The sequence below is a fragment of the Nelumbo nucifera genome, chromosome 1 (assembly GCF_055504915.1).
Source record: "Nelumbo nucifera cultivar China Antique chromosome 1, China Antique-T2T, whole genome shotgun sequence".
In the NCBI taxonomy this organism is placed as follows: domain Eukaryota; kingdom Viridiplantae; phylum Streptophyta; class Magnoliopsida; order Proteales; family Nelumbonaceae; genus Nelumbo; species Nelumbo nucifera.
In genome coordinates this window covers 153,327,338-153,349,909 of record NC_142649.1, presented here as the reverse complement: position 1 = coordinate 153,349,909, position 22,572 = coordinate 153,327,338, and the positions used below count along the sequence as shown (strand labels likewise).

Here is a 22,572-nt window from a genome sequence, read left to right as displayed (position 1 = left end):
AAGTGGATCATGGGGTGCCTTTAGGCTTGCCACTACTTGATATTAATAAATGGGGCAGTCTTTGACTTTTTCCTACTTTGCATTATGGCTTTAGCAAGGTGATCTTTTGTTCCCCTTTTTGTTTCCCTTCATAGTTGGCATGCTCAATGGATTTATTTTAATGGCTAATAGCATGCGATTACTTAAGGGGTGGAGGTAGGAAGTGATGGGATAACCATTACCCACCTAATGTTTGCTGATGAGATTATGCTATTCTGTGATGGAAAAGAGGAGAAAATTGAAGATAACAATGGAACTTTTTGAGGTTATTTCTAACTTGAGAAGGAATTTTGACAAAAGTTGCTTGGTGGGAGTAAACATGAGTGAGGAAGAACCAACAGCCTATGCAGCCATTGTGGGATGCCTAGTGATTTCTTGGCCAGTGAAATACCTAGGCCTTCCCTTAGGAGCCAACCCCAAAGAGCATAGCTTTTGGGAATTGATTCTAGGGAGATATTCAAAAAGGCTGGCTATGTAAAAAAAGGGATATATCTCTTTAGGGGTAGAATAACACTAATTAAGTCTACATTGGCAAATCTTCTACTATACTATCTATTATGTTTAAGATTCCATATAGAGTGGGTAAGAAATTTGAGAAAATAATGAGGGAATTTTTGTGGGAACTAGGGGAGAGGAAAATGGAGCATTTGGTTAAATGGGAAATGGTGTAGAAGCAAAAAAGGCAGGGAGATTTGAGAATAGGAAGGATTGAAATGAGGAATATGGCTCTTTTGGAGAAATGATCATGGAGATTACCAATATAGATGGACAAACTATGGCACCAGGTTGTGACAAGAACACATGGGCTGATAGATAATGAATGGGATGCTAGTATCTAGATTATCTTCTAGGGCTACTCAGGCTAACCCGTGGATGGTAATTCATTCCATACCCCCTCTCTTCCTTCCATTTATCTTGTATGATGTTTGCTCAGGTAAAAATGTTAAATTCTAGGAACATATATGGTTTGGGTAGTCTCAGTTAAAAGAACAATTTCCTTCTCTTTTTGCTATTTCTACCTACAAAGTAGACTCTATGGCCAAGTTTCTTGCTCCTTCCTCAAGCAATGGCTTTGAATTCCCTAGTGTTCTTAGCCTCCTACTAATCCTTGATGGAGTTTACTTGTCCCTTTTAAGTCTGACGTTCAAACCGGGATCCTGTTTCCCTCAGGTTCTTTCTCTTGTGATTCATTCTTTAAGGTTTTAACCCGGTCTCTTCTTCCCATGCAACCTTTCCTTGTAAAGAGGTGTGGTGTATACCTATTTCACTTAGAATTGGAGCTTCAGCTGGAAAGTTTTTTTTTTTTTTTTCAACAGAAAATTAATACTTGCAATTTGCTCCAAAGGAGACCTAATCAATGTTTATCCTGTCATTGGATGTTCTTTGCAAGGCCAATTGTGAGACTCATGTCCATTTGTTACTAGCATTTGGGTTTGCCTTTTCTCTTTATTTTGGTGCAGATCAACTCTGTCATCTAGTATACCAAGCCTTTTTATCCTACAAGTTTTATGTGGCCAAAGAAAATGAGAAGCATAATGTGGAGATGCACCAGAGCTGCTTTCATTTGGACAATTTGGGAAGAAATTATATACATTTTTTTAATACTTTGAGGCTTACACCTCAAACCACCTCAACACTTATGCCTTGCCTTCGCTTTTAGCCTTTTAAAACCTTGAATAAAAGGCGAAGAAGAATGTTTTGATTGGACAAAAATTTTAAGTTCTTTGCTGATCAGTTCAGATTTTGAAGTCTTCAAGGGTTCAAGATAGCATATACTGACATGTGTGTTGATTGAACCCTAATAAATAAGAAAATAATTAAAAGAAACTAGTATATAAACCCACAAAATGAATAATTTAGTGTAGTAATGTCTATTTTATTATTATAGTCTCAAAAAATAAAGAATATAAAAATATTTTATAGCACAATGAATGAAATATCTACGCACTTAAGTGAGGCAACCCTCCATGGGTGCCTTGTTGACTAGGAGCTGCCTTAACAACTATGCTCTTGAGAATATTGTTGACCTCTGTAGATATCAATTTTCATAGGTCACCTTGATATAAATACTGCTCTATAGATATCAACTAGCTTGTTCTTTTTCTGTTATCATGTGTGCTCTCTCTGCCTATAAATGTGATTTGGCAAATTTTAAACTAGCTTTAATCATTTCAAAAATTTAATTATTATTTTTTGTTTGTTTTAGGTTCATTGTCTACAATTCTTAATATACGAGCTTGTTTCTGGTGGTAATTTAAGGAAGCCTGGTGGGCTTTTTGGAAATAGTGGCTCAGAAATTTCAGTTAGTGATATGAAGCAGTTGGAAACATTCTTTTACAAGCTTAGCTTTTTCCTGCATATTTTGGACTACACAGGTATCCTTCCTTTTCTGCTTTGGCTTTATCATATTAAGCATTAGAAATTTTATCTGTTGGCACTATAGCTGCATCTTTCTGGTTGAATTAATTGTTATTTCATAATAAAATGGACATAGAGAATGTAATCACTTTTGTGATTATGCAATAATATTTTACTTCCCATTTGTGATATTTGGGAAAAGGAGCCATTGCTTGGTGTGTGAAAATCTAGGGTTGACAAGCATAAGAAAGTGTATTTTGAGTGGCCACTTTGGGCCAATGTTTGCAACCCATCATTGACCTGGTGACAATTCCAGTTTGTTCAACCTCTAATCCACCTAGTTGGTAGTCACAAAAAATCATGGACCAGGTAAATGACCCATTGACCCTTTTTGCCCCATTCAGTTGTACAAAATGTTACAAATAGTAAGAGGACAAGGCCTTCCTCTTAAGTAGGTGGCAACATATAATAATGATGAAAACAAAGTATATAAAACCCACCAAGGAGCCAATAGTTTAGTTGGCCTACTTCTCCACAACAAACATGTGAGATACTTGGGCCTTCTCCTTGGGGGAAAGCCTATGTCTCAACAATTTTGGAACCATGTGCTAGACATATTTTCTAGGAAGGTCTTGTCTTGGAAAAATAATTGCATTTCTCTAGGAGGAAAATGTGACCATAGTGTTCTGGTGGACCTAGAGGGTTGATCAACTCTAGCAGATATTAGAGAGTTGACTTACTCTAGCTGATAGGTTTTAGAAGATTGCATCCTCTTTTCAATATCTACTGCTTATCAACAAACTCTTTTGACCTCATAATCAAAAAAGAAAATAAAAAGTTAAAAAGGATCCTTGGCATGATATTTGGTAGTCAGACTAATCATTTACTCAGAGGAATGGGTTTTTGACTTAGTGCTCCTGTCTTCTACAAATTCCATTGACGTAGTTTGACCCTATGTAAGTTTGTGAAGCTGAATTTGAGATTTTCAGTGTTAGAATTAATTGATAGGGGCATTCTTGTCTTTTCCTTGTTATTTTTTCTCTCTTATATCTGTTGTAACTTATCTAAGGGCATCGTTGTCTCAGTTTTAGTAAAATGTTAATACAAGCTAGGTTGACAGTAAGGAGAATTGAGTGAGATTTCTCCTTGTCTTCCCTCTTTTCTTCTCCTTCTCTTCTCTTTCTCTCCCTACCTTCTTCCTTTCTTCCACTTTACCTTTCTTTATTGAAGTTGGAACATGGTATCATAGCTTTCAGGTCGACTGTACTTTTCATGGCACTGTTCATGTCTCAACTTTTTGTGCCTTAGGAATAGAGAATGTTCTCTATTCTTTGTTGGAAAGGAAAAGGACTCAAAAGGACTGATCGCCCCCTTGGAAAAGAGGTTTTAATGCCTCAAGTTGCAGTGTTATGTGAGTTAGTGGTGCTTTTCTAAAGACCTTCTACTCGGCAGTTCAAAGAGGGCAGCTTTGTGATGTCTCGAATTTTGAGGTAAGCGCTTCCCAATGTGTGGTGATTTTGTGGTGGTTTGTGGTGTGGTAACATCTTGTGGTAAGTGTGTGATCTTCTTCTAGTGTTTCTAAAGTAGAAGGCTGGTGATTCTTGGTGTTTTTCCTAAAGAAAAAGTTTGCTACAGTAAGTGCATACCAGCTGTTTGATAGTTTGCTTAGGTGATACACCAGTGATCTCTTTCATATTCATGGTTTCATCAAGTAGTAACACTAAACCTACAGTAGTTGTGCAACCAGATCTCAAGACTTCTCAATTAACTATGGTGAAAATTAATTGTACTAATTATATCCCATGGGCCAAGTCAGTTGAGGTATATCTCATTGCAAGAGGGAAGTTAAATTACACCAAGGAGGGTCCATTGAAAACTGAATTAGAAGGGTACAATGAGTGGATACAAGAGAATGCCCAAATTATGACATCTCTTTGGAATAGTATGGAGAATATATTAGTGTGAACCTTATATTTCTGGACATGACCGAGGAGATTTGGGACCATGCTAAGTAATTGTATTATGGACAAGACAATGTTACAAGAAGTTACCAGTTATACAAAGACTATTTTTCTCTTCAACATGCTAAGCAATTGTATTCATTGTCCAAGGTTTTCTCCCACATAAGGAGAGCCTCAAATCCACATAGTGATCATCCCCCACCTTTAGAGAGATCAACCATGGTGGTTTCTAGAGGAGGTTTTCCTGGTAGAAATATGTGTGGTTAGAGGTGGAGGTAGTGTGAGGGGTTTTGGTTGTGGGCTCAAGGGTGGATGTGGAGGTGGTAGAGAGGCTCGTGGTGCAAGAGGTGTGGTGGTCGTATTGGTGATGGCAATGGTTCAGCTCGTGAGTACTCACATTGTGGACAAGGTTACATAGTCAACTTTTGTTATGATCTTTATGACCCTCCATCTTCTTGGGCTGACCATGTAGTGGTAGGTGACTTTGAAAGTTTTGGTGTGACTAAAGATGCTCTTGCTTCTAATATTGGTAAGGATAAAGACACAATCTCTATGTTAGGTGCGGAGTATGAAAAGCTTTGTCAGTCTGCTTCTTCCAGTTCTGCCACTGCTACACTCGTGAAGTCAGGTAGTGCTTGCCTTGTTTTTAGTTTTACACCTTCACCCTAAGTAATTGATTCTAGAGCCTCAGACCATATGACTAGCTCCAAAAATATGTTTGCATCTTTGTCACCACCTTCTACATCCCGGATTGTTACTTTAGTTGATGACTCTTCTTCTACTATTATTGGTACAGTAATGTGTCTCTTGCTTTTGATCTTAGTTTACACTATTTTTTATGTTCCAATGTTTCCCTTTAGTTTCTTGTTTGTAAGTAAGCTTACTCGAACCCTTCATTGTTCAGTAAGCTTTTAGCCTTCATACTATGTTTTTCAGGATTTCAAGACGGGGAAGATGATTAGTGGTGGTCGTGAAGTTGGAGGACTATACTACCTAGATGACCATGGTCCTTAGAAGGCTCTTCATTCCTCTCTTACACCACACCAATGGCATTGTCGTCTTTGTCATCATTCTTTGCGTGTTTTGAAAAAGCAAGTCCCAACTTTGGAGTTAGTAACTTAGTTAGATTGTGAGTCATGTCAGTTAAGCAAACATCATAGAGTGTCTTTCGTTCCTAGAGATGATAAGAGAGTCCTGAGTCCTTTTGCTTTAGTCCACTCAAATGTTTGGGATCCTAGTTGTGTGTCATCTTATAATGGATTTAGATATTTTGTAACATTTATTGATGACTATTCAAGAATGACATAGATTTACTTAATGAAGGATCGTTCAATATTGTTTTCTATTTTTCTATCTTTTCATGTTGAGATAAGGAGTTAGTTTGGTGTATGCATTAAAGTGTTTCGTTTTGATAATGCCAAAGAATACTTTCATAATAGTTTTCAGTCTTATTTTGACTCTCACAGTATTTATACATCAGACCTCTTATTCACATACTCCTCAAAAAAATGGTGTGACTGATGGGAAAAATCGTCATGTGATTGAAACAATTCACACCTTGTTGATTCAAATGTCAATCCCTAAAATCTATTGGAGCGCTGCAGTACTCACCTCTTGTTTTCTCATAAACCGTATGCCCTCTAGTCCTAGATGGTAAGTCACCTTTCTCTATCTTGTTTCCTTTTACTTCCCCTTTCTTTCTTCCTCCTTATGTGTTTGATTATGTGTGTTTTGTTCACAAATTGAGTCTAGGCCTTGATAAAATAGACTCTAGAGCTATCGGATGTGTTTTCTTTGGTTACTCCCGTACTCAAAACGGTTACAAGTTTAATGATACTATTCTACGGAAAGCTTTTGTTGCTCCAAATGTTACCTTCTTTGAGAGTTTACCTTATTTCTCTAGACGTGAACCTTCTCCTTCTATTCCTCTTCCCTTTGATGTTGGTGATGTCTTTATTCCCTTGCCTACTGTGGAGGAGCCTATTCGACTATCTATTCACAAAGTGTACTCCAGACGTGATTGACAACTAGGATTGTCACTAGCAGTTGATCCAACTCTAGCTTTTGACCCGCCACCGGAGTCTTTTTTGTTGACAGATCCACCACCCTCAAATCTTGATCTTTCTATTGCTCTTTGTAAGGGTAAGCATGGTTGCACAAATCACCCCCTTTCTCGGTACTTCTCCTTGCTCACTTATCTCCTTCACATCAACGGTTCATTTCCCTTTTATCCTCTGTTTCCCTATTGTGTTCTCTACAAGAAGCCCTCTCATCTCCTAACTTGAAGAAGGTGATAGATCAAGAATTTCATGCTCTTCAATCCAATGATACTTGGGATTTCACTTCCTTAACACCTAGGAAGCAGGCCGCTGGTTGTCGAAGGGTCTATACAGTTAAACATCGTCAAGATGGCAATATCGAGCAGTTCAAAGATCAACTTGTTGCTAAGGGGTATACTCAAACCTATGGTGTGGACTATTCAGAAACCTTCTCTCCCCTGTGGATAAAATAAGTAATGTATGAGTGCTCATCTTTTTAGCTATTCACTTTGATTGGCCCCTATTTCAGTTTGATGTTAAAAATGCTTTCCTCCATGGTGATCTTCAAGAGGAAGTATATATAGAGTAACCTCCTGGGTATGTTGCTCAGGGGGAGTTAGGGAAGGTGTATCAATTGAAAAAGGCTATCTATGGGCTGAAGCAGTCACCACAGGAAGGTGTATCATTTTAGTAGTGTGGTGCAAACCTCCTGGGTATGTTGCTCAGGGGGAGTTAGGGAAGGTGTATCGATTGAAGAAGGCTATCTATGGGCTGAAGTAGTCACCATGAGAAGGTGTATCATTTTAGTATTGTGGTGCAAGATTTTGGCTTGAAATGCAGTGTTAATCATTCTGTGTTTAGCAGGGAATCTTCATATGGGAAAATCATTCTGGTAATGTATGTGTATGTTGATGATATTGTTCTCGTTGGCCATGATGCACATGGAATTAGTGAGTTGAAATAATTCTTACAACAACACTTTCAAACTAGAGATCTAAGAACCTTTAAGTACTTTCTTGGAATTGTGGTAGCTTGATTGAAGTGGGGAATCTCTATGTCCTAGCGAAAGTATGCTTTGGAGATGTTGAATGAAATTGGGTTGCTGATCTATCTTACCATCACTAGGCCTAACATCTCCTTTAGTGTTGGAGTCCTCAGTCAGTTCATGTAGAATCCAACAACTACTTATTGGGATAATGTTCTAAGAAGGCCTGTGAGTAGAAGGGTGTGGGTAGAAGGATTGGATTGGCCAGATGTAGGGGTGGAGAACAGGAGAAGGTTGGAAAGAAGCTTTAATTTGGAAGAGATCAAGGAGGCTGTGTTTTCTATGGATAGAACAAAAGCTCCAGGGCCGGATGGATTCACAATGGCTTTTTATCAGGACTGTTGGGATATTTTGAAAGATGATCTTTTGTGGGTGTTTGAGGAGTTTTTCAGGAGAGGAATTGTCAATCCGGGTGTGAACTCTACATTTATAGCCTTAATTCCAAAAAAGAAAGATGCATCCCACCCGAAGGATTTTAGGCCAATTAGCTTGGTTAATAGCTTGTATAAGATCATTGCAAAAGTGTTGCCTTTGAGGCTGAAGGAGGTATTGCCAGATATCATTGCACATTATCAAGGAGCTTTTGTGAGTGGAAGACAAATTACTGATCAAATTTTAATTGCTAATGAGAGTGTGGAGAACTTTAAGAGGGATAAGAAGAAGGGAGTGGTCTGTAAGTTGGACTTGGAAAAGGCTTATGACTTGGTGGACTGGGATTTCTTGAGGAAAGTTTTGACAAAATTTGGGTTTGGGGCTAGATGGTGTAAGTGGATCATGGGTTGTGTCCGGAATTGTCATTATTCAGTGCTAGTGAATGGGACAATGGTAGATTTCTTTCCAGCCAGTGGGGGTATAAGACAAGGAGATCCCCTTTCTCTTTTCTTGTTCATTCTAATTGCAGAGGTATTGGGGAAACTGATTCACAGAACAGATTCTAGGGGGCTCATTAGAGGCTGGAGAGTGGAAACCCCCCTCACACACTTACAGTTTGCTGATGACACGATTCTGTTTTGTGAAGGCGGTAATGTGAGCTTTATCAGGAACTTGAAGTCGGTGATACAACTGTTTGAGCAAATGTCCAACTTGAAGGTTAACCTTGGGAAAAACTGTGTAGTGGGGGTGAATTTGGAGGGAGAGATGTAGAGAAGATGGGCCGAATGGCCCATAGGCTGTTTATCCTTTTTATCTTTTATGTTCTTTGCTGTAATGGGCCTTAATCTGGGCCTATTCTTTCTTATGTTATGTTTTTTAATTTTCTGCCCAACTAAGGGCTTCTCTGTAAATTACCAAAGTTTAACTTAATAAAATAGAATTAAGGGTGTAAGAGAAGAGATTATGTTTGAAAATCTCTCTCTCTGAACCCAAGTTGTCGCCACCTTCTTCTTCATCTTCTCCCCTCTTGAACTATGATTTCTGCTACATTCTTTTGATTTTTTGCATCTTTCTAAACAGTCCTTTCTTCTCAAAAGGCTGTTTTTCTTCTTGGTATTAGAGCAGGCTCGTTTTTCCCCTTTTTAAAATTTTTTTCCCATACACAGTGTGTATGGAGAACTGAATCGTATGAATAGTTAAAGACACCTTTTTCAGCCCAGTTGTTAGTGGTTTCTGGAGAGAAGAGGACTGACTTTGTCGTCCGCTTGACAGATTCAAGTGTGTTGCCCGAAACCCTAATTTTCTAGAGAAATCTGATTGTAGGCTCCACAGGGAGTTTGACCTGGGTGCTCAGTGACTGAAGGCTTTCTCATTCTCCTTGAAGATCGAATCAAGTGGATTGGTGTTCCGTGAAGTCTACAAGGAGCGGCTGAATTTTCTCCGTTTCTCCCAACTTCCGGGTGTGACGCAGATTACTGGTACAGCTGCATAGAGGTTGGCTCACAACACAGTTTTTTGAAAACAGGCTCCTTCATTTGGTGTTTTTCGAAGTTGTTTGAAATCATTTTTGAGGTGTTTAAGAAAATGAACTCCTCAAACATTGAAAACAGGCATGTTGCTGAATCCAGACAGGTTCCGGGAGCCTATGTAGACTCTCTACTGGCTGTGACCACAATCAAGCTGGATGGAACTAATTATTTGGCTTGGTCACAATCAGTAAAGATTCATATTTGTAGTAGAGGCAAGTGGGGTTTTATCTCCGGGAGCAAAAAGGCTCCTTCAGAAGATGATCCATCATATGAAAAGTGGATGCAAGAAAATTATACTGTTATTGGGTGGCTTGTGAACTCAATGCAACCACAGATTAGTCAACACTATTTGTGGATGAATTCAGCAAAGGAAATTTGGGATAGTGTTGCTGAAACCTATTCCCAAAAATTAAATGTGGCTAGAGCTTACAAGTTGAGAAGTGATGTGAAGAATTTAAGACAGGGGGAGAAACCATTAGCTGTATACTTCTCAACACTGAAGTCTTTATGGCAAGAAATAGATTTGATAGAAGCTGTAACCTGGGACACCACTAATGATGCTAAGACCTACAGAAAACCGGTTGAGAGAAACAGGGTGTTTGAGTTCTTGACAGGACTAAATCGAGAGTATGATATTACAAAACAAAATATTTTATCCAAGGATAGTGTCTCACTGTCTCAGGCATATGCCTTGGTAAGTAGTGAAGAAAGCAAGAGACTTGTCTAGGTTCAAGGGGCTGGTTTAAATGATCACTTTGCTAATATGGGAGTGAAATCCAAGGGGGTTGCAGGGACTCAAAGTAGCTCGGGGAAGAAAGAGATTGTCTGTGAGTATTGTAAAAAGCCAAAACACACTAAAGACAAGTGCTGGAAATTTTATCCTGAGCTCCTACCACCTCGGTTTCAGAAGAAGCCTGAAAATAAAAGGGCAGGGAGTGCTAATGTTGCTGCTGGTCCAGATAGTGATAGGTATCAAACTGAAGAGATGACGGCTAGTGTGCAGTTAGCAGCTATGAAGGCAGAATATGAGAAGTTTGGGAGGATGATCAGTCACCTAGAGGGTGTGACCTCTTCTTCCAATCCTTCAAAAAATTCAACCTCTTCTGCATTTGCTCATTTAGGTATACGGGCTTCTGCCAATCATGCAACCATTTCAGGTAATCATAGGATCCCTTGGATTATTGATTCTGGTGCTTCTGATCATATGACCAGCCTTTCTACTTTGTTTGTTTCATATGATTTTCTTCCTGGACGTGACAAAATCACCTAGCCGATGGCTCTCTTGCCCCTATCTCTGGCAAGGGAACCATCAAGGCTACTGACTCCTTGGTTCTTCCTTTTGCTCTTCATGTACCTAGACTAAATACAAACTTGTTATCTGTAAGTAGCCTAACTAAGTCATTAAACTGTTGTGTAACCTTCTTCCCTTCCTACGGTGTTTTCCAGGATTTGGAGTCTCAGAAGGTGATTGGGAGTGGCCGTGAGGCGAATATAATATACCTGCTAGATACTCCTGGACAGTGCCATGAACAACCTGGAAAAGCTTCTTTTGGGTCTACATCTACAGAGTCCATCAGTCGAGTCATATTATGTCATTTTCGTTTGGGTCATCTTTCTTTTTCTGCATTAAGTCATTTATTCCCAGAACTGTTTAAGGGAATTAGTTTGTCTAGTCTTCATTGTTAGTCTTGTGAACTATCAAAACATTGTAGAAACAATTATCCTTTGAGTAATAAAATATCTTCTTCTCCTTTTAATATTGTGCACTCTGATGTGTGGGGGCCTTACCACTTACCCTCTATGGGTGGCTACAAATATTTTATCTTGTTCATTGATGGCTTTTCTCAGTTCACTTGGATATTTTTGATGAAGTCCCATGATGAAGTTCCCAGACTTGTGAGGCAATTCCATGAATTTGTCCTAACTCAATTTGATACTAGGATTAAAAATTTCAGATCCGACAATGCAAAAGAATATTTTGAGAAAAACTTGACTTGCTATCTCACTGATTTAGGGGTTATTCATCAAAGCTCCTGTGTTAGGACCCCAAAACAGAATGGAGTTGCTGAATGAAAAAATAGACATATTGTTGAAGTTGCAAGAAGTATTCTATTTGCCTCACATGTCCCTACAAAAGTTTTGGGGTGATGCTGTTCTCACTGCTACCTACCTTATAAACCGTATGCCATCCAGGGTTTTAGGGTTTAAGTCTCCCTTCAGTCTCCTTCATTTGGACAAGGATCTTTTTCCTATTCCTCTTCGTGTCTTTGGCTGCACCTGTTATGTACATATCCCAAGTGTCCAAAGACATAAATTTGAACCAAAAGCCCACAAATATATCTTCCTTGGTTATTCCCCCACACAGAAGGGTTATTGTTGTTTTGATCCAAATACTGGCACTCGATATGTCTCAATGGATGTCATCTTTGATGATCTTTCTTTCTTTTATGGTTCCTCTCTGGAGAGACATTGTCCAAAGGGGGAGGATTTGTCACAGGTGTTTGCTCTTCCTCTTGCTGTCCCAGTTGAGTGTTTTGCTGAGTCTCTTCCTCCTTCAAATGAATCAAGGGAAGATCAGTCATTTCATTCTCATTCCAGTGTTCCTATTCCTCCCCCTTTACCTCCTCGCCCTTTTTTTAATCCCAGGATGTATCAAAGGCAAAGAACCAGAAATGAGCAGGTTGCTTCCCCTACAACACATGAGCCTCATGCACTTCCAGTTACAGATGAGACAACAGGTACTGTTACAGTCCCTTTGGTGCCATCCTTCCCAGACCTTGATATCCTCATTGCTATTAGTAAAGGAAAAAGGAAGTGTACTGCACATTGCATTTCCAAGCACCTTTCTTATAGTTTGCTCTCTCCTTCATATTTTGCCTACCTTTCTTCTGTTGCCTCTAACCCAATTCCCAGGTCTATGTTAGAAGCTCTTAATATTCCAGAATAGAGGGATGCTATGAGAACAGAAATTGATGCCCTGCACAAGAATGACACTTGGGAAGTGGTTGATTTGCCTGAAGGGAAGGATCCAGTAGGCTGTAAGTGGGTCTTTATTATCAAATATCATGCTGATGGCACCATTGAAAGGTACAAGGCTAAGCTGGTTGCAAAAGGCTATATACAGAAATATGGGATTGATTATTTGGAGACCTTTGCCCCTGTTGCCAAGATGACTTCTGTGAGAGTTCTTCTATTTTTGGCTGCACATTCAGACTGACCACTTTATCAACTGGATGTAAAGAATGCATTTCTGAATGGAGAATTACATGAGGAGGTTTATATGTCTCTTCCTCCAGGGATGTATGAAAAAGATATGAAAGGAAATGTCTGCAGGCTGAAGAGATCTCTTTATGGACTCAAACAGTCCCCTAGAGCATGGTTTGAAAGGTTTAGGGCTGCCCTTGTTAGCTTTGGCTATGTACAGACACTGTCTGTTCATGCACTCTTTGTGAAGAGGAGAGGATTCTTGGTTATTTACCTGATTATGTATGTTGATGATATTGTTGTGACTGGTAATGATGTCTCGGGAATATTAATGATCTCAAACATTTCCTTCATACAGAGTTTGAGATAAAAAATCTAGGGGAATTGAGATACTTTCTTGGCATAGAAGTTGTTAGATCCAAGGATGGGATTCTTATCTCTCAGAGGAAGTATGTTCTTGATTTGCTCTCTGAAACAGGGAAGATGGGTGCTAGACCAGTTGCTACTCCTATTGATATAAGTCATAAACTTTCTGCTTCAAATGGAATATTGTTGAAAGATAAGGGAGTCTTCTAGAGACTACTTGGAAAACTTCTCTATCTATGCATGACTCGGCCAGACATTGCATACGCTGTCAGCTGCATCAGTCAGTTCATGCATGCTCCCAGGGATACTCATATGGTAGCAGTAGAGCAGATTCTGTGTTATTTGAAGGGCTCCCCTGGAAAGGGAATTCTATTTGCCAAGCATGGCCATATGAAACTTGAAGCCTACACAGATGCTGACTGGGCTGGAAACATTGATGACAAAAGATCTACCTCTGAGTACTGTAGCTTGGTGGCAGGTAATATTGTCTCTTGGAGAAGCAAGAAACAATCGGTTGTTGCTCGATCTTCAACCGAAGCAGAATACAGAGCCATGGCACATGGAGTTTCTAAACTATTGTGGCTTAAATCATTGATGGAGGAATTGGGTATTGAGCATGATAAGCCAATGATGTTATACTGTGATAATCAAGCCGTCATCAACATTGCTCACAACCCAGTGCCACATGACAAAACTATGCATATTGAACTTGATAGACACTTCATTCGAGAAAGAGTGGCTTCTGGTGAAGTGTGGCTACCTTTCATCACCTCTGAAGGACAGTTAGCAGATTTCCTCACCAAGGGCATTCCCAAGGCTAAACTTCAGCATGATACTAGCAAGCTTGGCATGATTGACATCTATGCTCAGCTTGAGGGGGAGTGTAGAGAAGATGGGCCGAATGGCTCATAGGCTGTTTATCCTTTTTATCTTTTATGTTCTTTGCTGTAATGGGCCTTAATCTGGGCCTATTCTTTCCTATGTGGTTAGGAGTAGTGTTGAAACCGAATATAGGGTAGTGGCCTATGCTACCTGTGAGCTAGTTTGCTTGAAGCATCTTCTTCAGGAGATGAATAGCACAATTTGTCAACCAATTAAATTGTTTTGTGACAACCAAGCTGCAACACATATTGCCTCCAACTAGTGTTTCATGAAAGGACTAAACGCATTGAAGTTGACTGCCATTTTGTGAGAAACAAAGTAACAACTAACAAGTGATTCATCAAAAAAAAAAAAATTAACAACTAACAAGTAGAGATATTGTTACTCCCTATGTTAAATCTGAATACCAAGTAGCTGACATTTTTACTAGAAGTGTGGGTTTCTCAAGGTTCGATTATATTTGTAACAAGCTGGAACTTTTTGATATATATGCTCCAGCTTGAGGGGGAGTGTTAGAATTGTTACAATAAATTGACAAAGGCTTTCTTATCTTTTCCTTGTTATTTTTTCTCTCTTATATCTGTTGTAACTTATCTAAGGGGCTGTCATCTCAGCTTTAGTAAAATGTTAATACAAGCTGGGTCAACAGTATGGAGAGTTGAGTGAGATTTCTCCTTGTTTGTCTTCCCTCTTTTCTTCTCCTTCTCTTCCCTTTCTCTCCTTACCTTCTTCCTTTCTTCTTTTTCTCCTTTTCTTCCACTTTACCTTTCTTTATTGAAGTTGGAACACACTGATACTTAGGAAGTTCTTTGGTGTATCAGCATCAAGTTCTAAATTCATATATGTCAAATATTGTAGTGAACCCAATGGAAGAAACAAAACCATATCTGTACTTACTTTCTTTGGTGTATCAGCATCAAGTTCTGTTGTCATATTATGACAACTTTCCTAGTTCTCTCATATTATGATGACTTTCCAAGTTCTCTCATATTATGATGACTTTCCAAGTTCTCTCATATTATGATGACTTTCCAAGTCAACCAATCTTTTAATGTAAAGAAGGAAATGTATTGTTTTGTCTTGCAATGTCAATTTTTGAATCTATATCAGCCAACTGTATTAACTTTCAGTGTCATATTATGATGACTTTCCAAGTTCTCTCATGTTATGATGACTTTCCATGTCACCAATCTTTTAATGTAAATAAGGAAATGTATTGGTTTGTCTTGCAATGCCAATTTTTGGATCTATATCAGCCAACTGTTTTAACTTTCAGTTTATGATGTTTTCACAGTGACAGTTACAACATTGACAGATCTTGGTTTCCTTTGGTTTAGAGAATTCTACTTGGAATCTTCTCGTGTTATCCAGGTAAAGAAATGAGTGTTATTACTAGTGATAAGTTGTGTTCATAAAGTTTTGAAGACCAATTTGTCCTTTCAGACAAAACTGCTTTCCTGGATGTGTGTATTGATTAGTGTAGACAGATCTGCTAATCAGGTTGCTTAGATAAGAAGTATAAACTATGTAGTTATCTTCCTTATGCCAACATGATTGGGAGGCCAAAAGGAAGGCACCTGAAAATTCCTCCTTGTACCCTTGATTCATTGTGGAAATTTCAGACTAAAAAACCTCCATCCAAAATGAGTTCTTGTTTTTGGCCCTTTCTTTTTTCTTTTTTTTTTCGATCAATTACAGTAAAACTTTATTAATGACGTGAAAATTTAAGAAGATTTAGATACAACAGGGGAGGTAAAAAGACTTAACTCCCCTACAACAGAATACAAAGACAGAAGTTTTTGGCCCTTCCTAATAAAAAATCGAAGCTTTGGATGTCTAATATCACTTGGGAAAAAGCTTAAATACAAATATAGAACTGACATGGGTTTGGCGTATGAACATATATTTAGTCAGTCTCTAGGGTCTGTTATCTTATGGGTGGACTAGAATGACCATATGGTTCCTCCATAATACATAGGTGGGACGCTTTAAATAAGAAGCCTAATTAACATGAGATTGGTCCACATAAAGTAACTCCTCTAACCAATGATTTTTTCCATATGATTTCTAAAAAATATCAGTGACTACTTTTTGCAAATAGGATTTTTAGCATAGTTTGTGGTTATCTATTCTGACATTAATGTTATGTGACTGTTTCCTAAACGTGTGTGTGTATATCACTTTATTGTTTTAATTCTCTATTCTAAATGTAATGCTAGATAGGTTTTTAGTGTTCTAGTTTTCTGTGACAACATAAGAACATTTTGTGTTTCAGAAAAATGACTACTTTATAAGCTTTCCTGCAAACAAAAAGGTGTGACTTGTTTAGTTTTGCTTATGCAGTTTCCCATAGAGTGCTCTCTTCCATGGATGCTGGTGGATCATGTGGTCGAGTCACAGAATACTGGTCTTATAGAGAGCATTCTGATTCCGTTTGACATCTATAATGATTCTGCTCAGCATGCACTTGTAGTGTTGAAGCAACGTTTCCTGTATGATGAAATTGAAGCGGAGGTATTGCAACAACATAATTATTTGAAATACTTCCCTATCCTTTAATGATCAAGCCCCCTATCATAATGACTTGAACAAACTCCCTTATTTTACCTATTTTATAACTTATAGTTGTCTCTGTTTTTGTAGGCGGACCTCTGTTTTGATCAACTTGTTTTAAAGTTGAGTGAGACAATTTTTACATATTACAAAAGCTGGGCAGCAAGGTAGTTCCTGTTCCTGCATATTTTTTTCCTGATGCTTTAACTTCCATCAATCAAGACTTTCAATTATTTATCTGTTAATGTCTTTATTTGGTTGTCTAAAACCCATCAACAGTGAGCTACTTGATCCATCGTTCCTCTTTGCCTTGGAGAATGGTGAAAAATATTCTGTCATACCTATGAGATTCAATGCACTGTTAAAGATGACTAGGGTAAAGGTGAGAGTTTGTCTAGTTCTTTATATTTGACTACAAACCTTCTTTTCATTCTGATATCCATTTGCCTATCTAATTACAAGGTTGGTTCTACTATAGGGATTGAGCCTGTTGGTTCTACTATAGGGATTCAGATACCTGAAATAGTTATGAAATTAATTGGGTAAAAGAAACAAAGGAATAACCATGAATTTTTTTGATATTAATACCTGAGTTTTCTAGTTGGATAAAACAGTCAACCAATTCTCTTTCTGCTGTATTCTTATATGATGGAGTTGAGGTTGTATTCAAATTGTTATTGTCCTTCACGTCAATATTGTTTGGTGGCCTTTCCACATCAATATCGTTCACTGTTTATTGTCCTGATGAGGAAAAGGACGGACTTGTAGGAAGAACGTGGAGAATAGGATGTTAGGTGCGATGAGAGGCTTGTGGATTTTATTTAAAGAAACATACTTATCAGTCCTCAATTAAGATGTACAGGTCCAATTGTTATTCACCATTTCCGACCATAAACAAATTTTTCTTTGCAATTTTGAATGTAATGTATTTTTGTAAAAGTATGCATATAAGACCATATGCAGAAGACATGTACAATCACCAGCTGTACAACAAAGAAAACAAAAATAGCCTGATCACAAAGGCAGCACATCCCACAGAACCTTTCCTTTTTTGCTTAGGCCCTTCATTGTCAGCACCTGAACAAATCCCTGATGGCCAGTGGATCTACTAGACTTCGAATATGCTTAAAAAATTGGCCAAAGACCTTGACAGAGATCTTGTGGAAGAAAATGTGGTTAGTCAACTGATGCAGAGTATCAGCCTGTGATGCCCCAAAATAATCAATTGCAGCCCATCTAACCTCCAAGGACCCCATGTTATCTTTGGTTTTATTTTTGAACAGCCCCTTTTGGGTGCCAATTCAGGTTTTTTTTTTAAAAAGTTATTTTGTCAATTTAGGATTCTTCTTATAAGAGTTATTTGTCAGTTTAGAATTCCTACCATAAGAGTTATTTTCAGTTTAAGAGTCTTTCTAATATTGGTTTCCTAGTTGTTTTCCAAGTCTAAGTATGGTAAGGTCTATTTAAGACAGAAAAAAGTAACAAAGACGGTTTTTTTTTTACTTTTTTTCTCCTGCACAAAACCAGAGTTTATCAGCCTTGGTCTGTGTTAGATTCTTCAGAACCTAGCTGGTTTGACACTGCTAGAACTCATCCCTTTCTTCCCTCAACAGGTAGTTTAGGGACTGCTTGGTGGATTTCTAATATTTCATGTTATAAATAAGATAGGGTGCTCTCTTCTAACTCTCAACATCATCTGTGAATTGTTTTTGGTTAAACTTGGTTTACAGAGTAATAGCTCTTGTCTGCTCCTGCTGATTATTTAGGGTGGTTATGTTATGCTCTCATTTCTTGGTCTGTACACTACTAAGAATTCACTAAAAATATGTTCTGACTCTCTCCTGTCTCTGAACATTTGTTGCATCTAGTTACTGGGGAGAACCATTGACTTACGGAGCTTGATTGCTGAGCGGATAAACAAATTATTTCGAGAAAACCTTGAGTTTCTGTTTGACCGTTTTGAGTCTCAGGACCTATGTGCTATTGTGGTAAGTAATGACTGTTGAGATGTTTGTCTTTGTGTTTTGTTGTACTTGTATGGGTTTTGGAATGAGTGTTGATTGCTCCTAATGCCATCCCATCTCCAGGAACTAGAGAAGCTCGTTGATATCTTAAGGCATTCCCATGAGTTGCTTTCAAAAGATCTTTCAATGGATTCATTTGGTCTCATGTTGAATGAGATGCAAGAGAACATCTCTCTTATTTCCTTTTCTAGTCGCCTTGCTTCTCAGGTTTGACATACTTTATATATCTGTGTCATTAAAAAAACTTGGGTAATTAACATGTTTCTTGCTCATGACCATGTATAACTTTCGTATACCTGCTTGCCACATCTCCAATAACATACTATTTTTTTTGTTTTCTAAAAGACAGTGTGCATTACAATAGACTTTTAGGAAATGAATAAGCATGTAATGTATAGCCTACAGCCCATCTAGAACAAGATGCTATAGAATGGGTATGCAATAATATTCCTACTTGAAAAAGCATACTTCTTGTACAAAGTTTTAGAAGAACAATAGGGTAGAGATAGAGGGGAACTGAATTCCTTGCAAATATATATTGATCACACCAGCTCTATGACTTGGCATGACTTCTTTGGTCTAGCATGGTTTTCAACTATACATGCATTGATCTTACCCAAATCAACCACATGATAGCAAAAGTGAATATGTTGCATTCTACCTTGCCTTTTTATCATGGTTTTCAAAACCTGACCAGACCAGAAAAAACGGTAACCGGTCACCTGACCGGTTCCGTTTTACCCTAGAACCGTTATTTTGCCAAAAACCGTTGATTTGGTCAGCAAACCGCTGACCCGGGCGGTTGAACCATTCAAACCATCCAACGGTTTTGGCCGTTTTTTTAATTTTTTAATTTTTTGTCAGAACGGGCTGGCCATTCGGTTCAAACGGCTGGACTATTCGACCCGGGAACCGGACCCCTGGCCGGTTCGTTGTTCGGTTCGGTTTTAAAAACTTTGCTTTTTATTCAAGGTCCTGAATACAAACTGATAGAAGCTCAACAATAGAGCTTGGGAAGCATGTTTCTCAGTAAAGAAAAATGGGTGGATGAGTTCATTGTAGCTTCCAAGAAGGAGATATTAGGTGACGCTGAAATCAAGGATCAAAGTATTCGTATCGGGTATCATATCGGACAGTTTGGATACGAATACGCTTTGGAAACGCATGGATACGGACAAAAGATATGAAAACACATGGATACACTAGGAAAATGATACAAATTTTGTAAATACATCAATTACACTGATTTTAAAAGCCAAAATAGCCACAAATAAAGCATAAATACATAAATAAATATATTACTAATATAACAAGATACATAAATATCATACAATTTTGTTGATAATCCAACAATCAAGAGTCCAAGACTCATATTATCTAGTTTTTACGAAGTAAAACATGCACAAAACCATTATTATGTTGAATTATATAAGTCAAAGACACAAAACATATGCAACTATCATATTTTAATTACTATAGCAATTATTTTCTATTTTTACTTTTCAACATTAACAAAAATAGCCAATTAATTGTTAAATTTTGAAATATTTGATAATATCAAAATTACTATCATATGAAATTTATAATTTTTCTAAGATACATATATTATTATCATATTTTTACTTTTAATCTTAACTAAAAGTATCTCAAAATTATTAAAATTTTTAAGATACATATCATATGAAATTCATAATTTTTAATTATTAAAGTAACGATTCCATTGTTAACATTTTTATTTTCTATAGTTTTTTTTTCCGAAATAACAAATCATTTTTTATATAAATTTAAATTAGTGGATTTGATAAATTCAATTTAATATTATGTTCTTGAATATTTTGTAAACATTTTTTTTATTTTTGTAAATAATAAATATGTTATATTTTAGTCTAAATTAAAATATCAATGAATAATATATAAACAAATATTAAAATTTGAAGATACATCTAATGTACAAATTTATGAAATTTAAGAACTAAAATAATTGTCTATTATTAATATTTTTATTTGTATAATTTATTGAGAGTAAAAAACAATTTTTGATATAAATGTAAATTTGATAGTCTTTTTGCTTCATTAATGTTTATAAAATAGTAATTTTTAATATTATTTTTTATTTTAAGTTAGAATTATTGAACATAAACAATATATTTGTCTAGGTTCATGTTAATGGTAAAGTTAATAAAGTGTATTTTATTTCACTTAATATCACATGTTGAATGATGGCGCAGTGGCTTAGAATGGTAGTGCGTAGTTGCATGGGTGCCAAGGCTTGAGTTCGGATCTTCATAGGAATATTTTATAAACAAGACAAGGGAAGCGTGCGTATCAGCGTAAACGTATCTGTCTGTATCGGCTGATATAGTGCGATACACACCGATACTGATATGTATCGTATTGATATTTTAATCCCTGGCTGAAATACAACCAGAAAGGGTGGTTTGTGGAGGTGATTGAGTTTTTTGGTAACAATAGAAAACAATTGGTATGCCTTTCAAAAGGAAGACGGGTCGGGTTGGAGCTTATTTGCTCGGAAAATGCAAGAATATGTGGAGATGAAAGTTGTTGTGAGGATTATTTAATTGTTATTTTATAGTTGTTGTTAGTGGGTTGTCAGCTTAAGATGTTGTCAGTTAGTTATTATCTTTTGTTAGTGGGTTGTCAGCTTAAGATGTTGTCAGTTAGTTATTATCTTTCTTTCTTATTAGTTTGTTTCTAGGGAGTGCCGCCAGGGGCATACTTGTAATCTCCATTTTTTTTATATTAAGTTAATATAAATAACTGAACTGGCGGCAGCCAGAAGTAGTTTTTCTTTTTCTCTCAATCATATCTTCCTCTTCTTTTCTCTCTCTCTTGTCTCTCTCTCTCCGTGAATGATTACATGGTATCAGAGCAAGGTTCTGGGCTATAAAAGAATTTCGGTCTCTCCTATTTGAACCTGCTTTGTCCTCTTTTCCTTCTTTGATTTCTTGGACGTGGAAGACAGAGAAACCCAAGCAGACTACTTGCAGCTCTTCCTTTGGGTTCTTCCTTAGTCGTAATATCAAGGAAACCCTAGTCGAAGAAGGGCGATGCAGAAAGAGACTCTCTTTCTTCTCTGTTCGATGCTGTGAAGTCAGTTTCTGCTTGGCACCTTCGTACAGGTGCTGGACAGGGTATGTGTTGTTTTTTTTTTGTTTTTTGGCCAATGGTGTGAAGGCCTTATTCCTTGGTTCTATACATTCGTTTGGATGCTGGATTGTTAGACTGTATGGGCTGTAGTCGGACTGATATTATACTATTCTAACGTCTGCCTTGGCTGGTGTTGGACTGATTACTGGGCTGTTTTAATGACTGAACCATCACTGAGTTGATTTCAGTAGTCTTTTTGTTTTATTTTCCACATCCCAGAAGTAAATTTCTTGAGGGGTGGTATTCTGTTTGTGGCTGTTGTGTAGTTGTGTGGGATTTGGTCTGATTTCAGCAGTACTCTATGGCAAAGTATGATTCAACTTCATCGGGGGTTACACCGACCCGCAACACAGCTGGTATGGGAGGTGAAAACATGATGTTTCCCATGCCCATTACCCCTTTAAATGGTCTAAACTACCTGGAGTGGGCTAAAAGTGTAAAACTTTATGTAACGGCAAGGGGAAAAGCTGGTTACATAAATGGAAGCGTGAAAGAACCCAAGAGTGAGACAGCTGAACATGATAGGTGGGACCAAGAAAACTGTATGGTGATGTCTTGGCTCCTTGCAGCCATGGAACCTGATATGAAGAAGAACTTTATGTGGGTAGACACCACTAGTGAGATCTGGGAACATGCCAAAACTACCTATTGTGAGCAAAGGCATTATGCCAAGGTTTACCAGTTGCAAGCTGAATCGTCAACCTGTAAACAGGGAAATCATAGTTTGTCTTCCTATTATTCAGCCCTTACTTCCATATGGAAAGAATTGGATCATTATCAGGCTATAGAGTGGAAACATGATGACGATGCTAAGGCCTACAGGAAGCTGGTTTCTCAACAGTGTGTGTTTGCCTTCTTGTTGGGACTGAACCCTGTCTATGAACCCTTGAGAGTTCAGATCTTAGGAAGCAAAGAGTTGCCGTCGGTTCATGAGGTATACTCCCTTGTTCAATCGGAAGAAAGTAGGCGGAGTGTGATGGTTACAACCGAGGGGGAGCAACAAGTTGCTTTGGCTGCAATGAGTAATAACAA

At 37.7% G+C, this 22,572-nt stretch overlaps 1 protein-coding gene across 2 annotated transcripts in view; it reads left to right on the top strand.

Moving 5' to 3' along the window:
- Positions 1-22,572, top strand: part of PIR121 (transcription activator) — a 172,341-nt gene that overhangs the window by 51,882 nt on the left and 97,887 nt on the right. For both annotated transcript variants that reach the window (XM_088894769.1, XM_088894770.1), the window contains exons 17-23: positions 2,246-2,414; positions 15,090-15,166; positions 16,139-16,309; positions 16,439-16,515; positions 16,628-16,730; positions 18,217-18,336; positions 18,436-18,579. In XM_088894769.1, the coding sequence (XP_088750895.1) occupies positions 2,246-2,414; positions 15,090-15,166; positions 16,139-16,309; positions 16,439-16,515; positions 16,628-16,730; positions 18,217-18,336; positions 18,436-18,579 (861 nt within the window). The remainder of the gene's footprint in view (positions 1-2,245; positions 2,415-15,089; positions 15,167-16,138; positions 16,310-16,438; positions 16,516-16,627; positions 16,731-18,216; positions 18,337-18,435; positions 18,580-22,572) is intronic.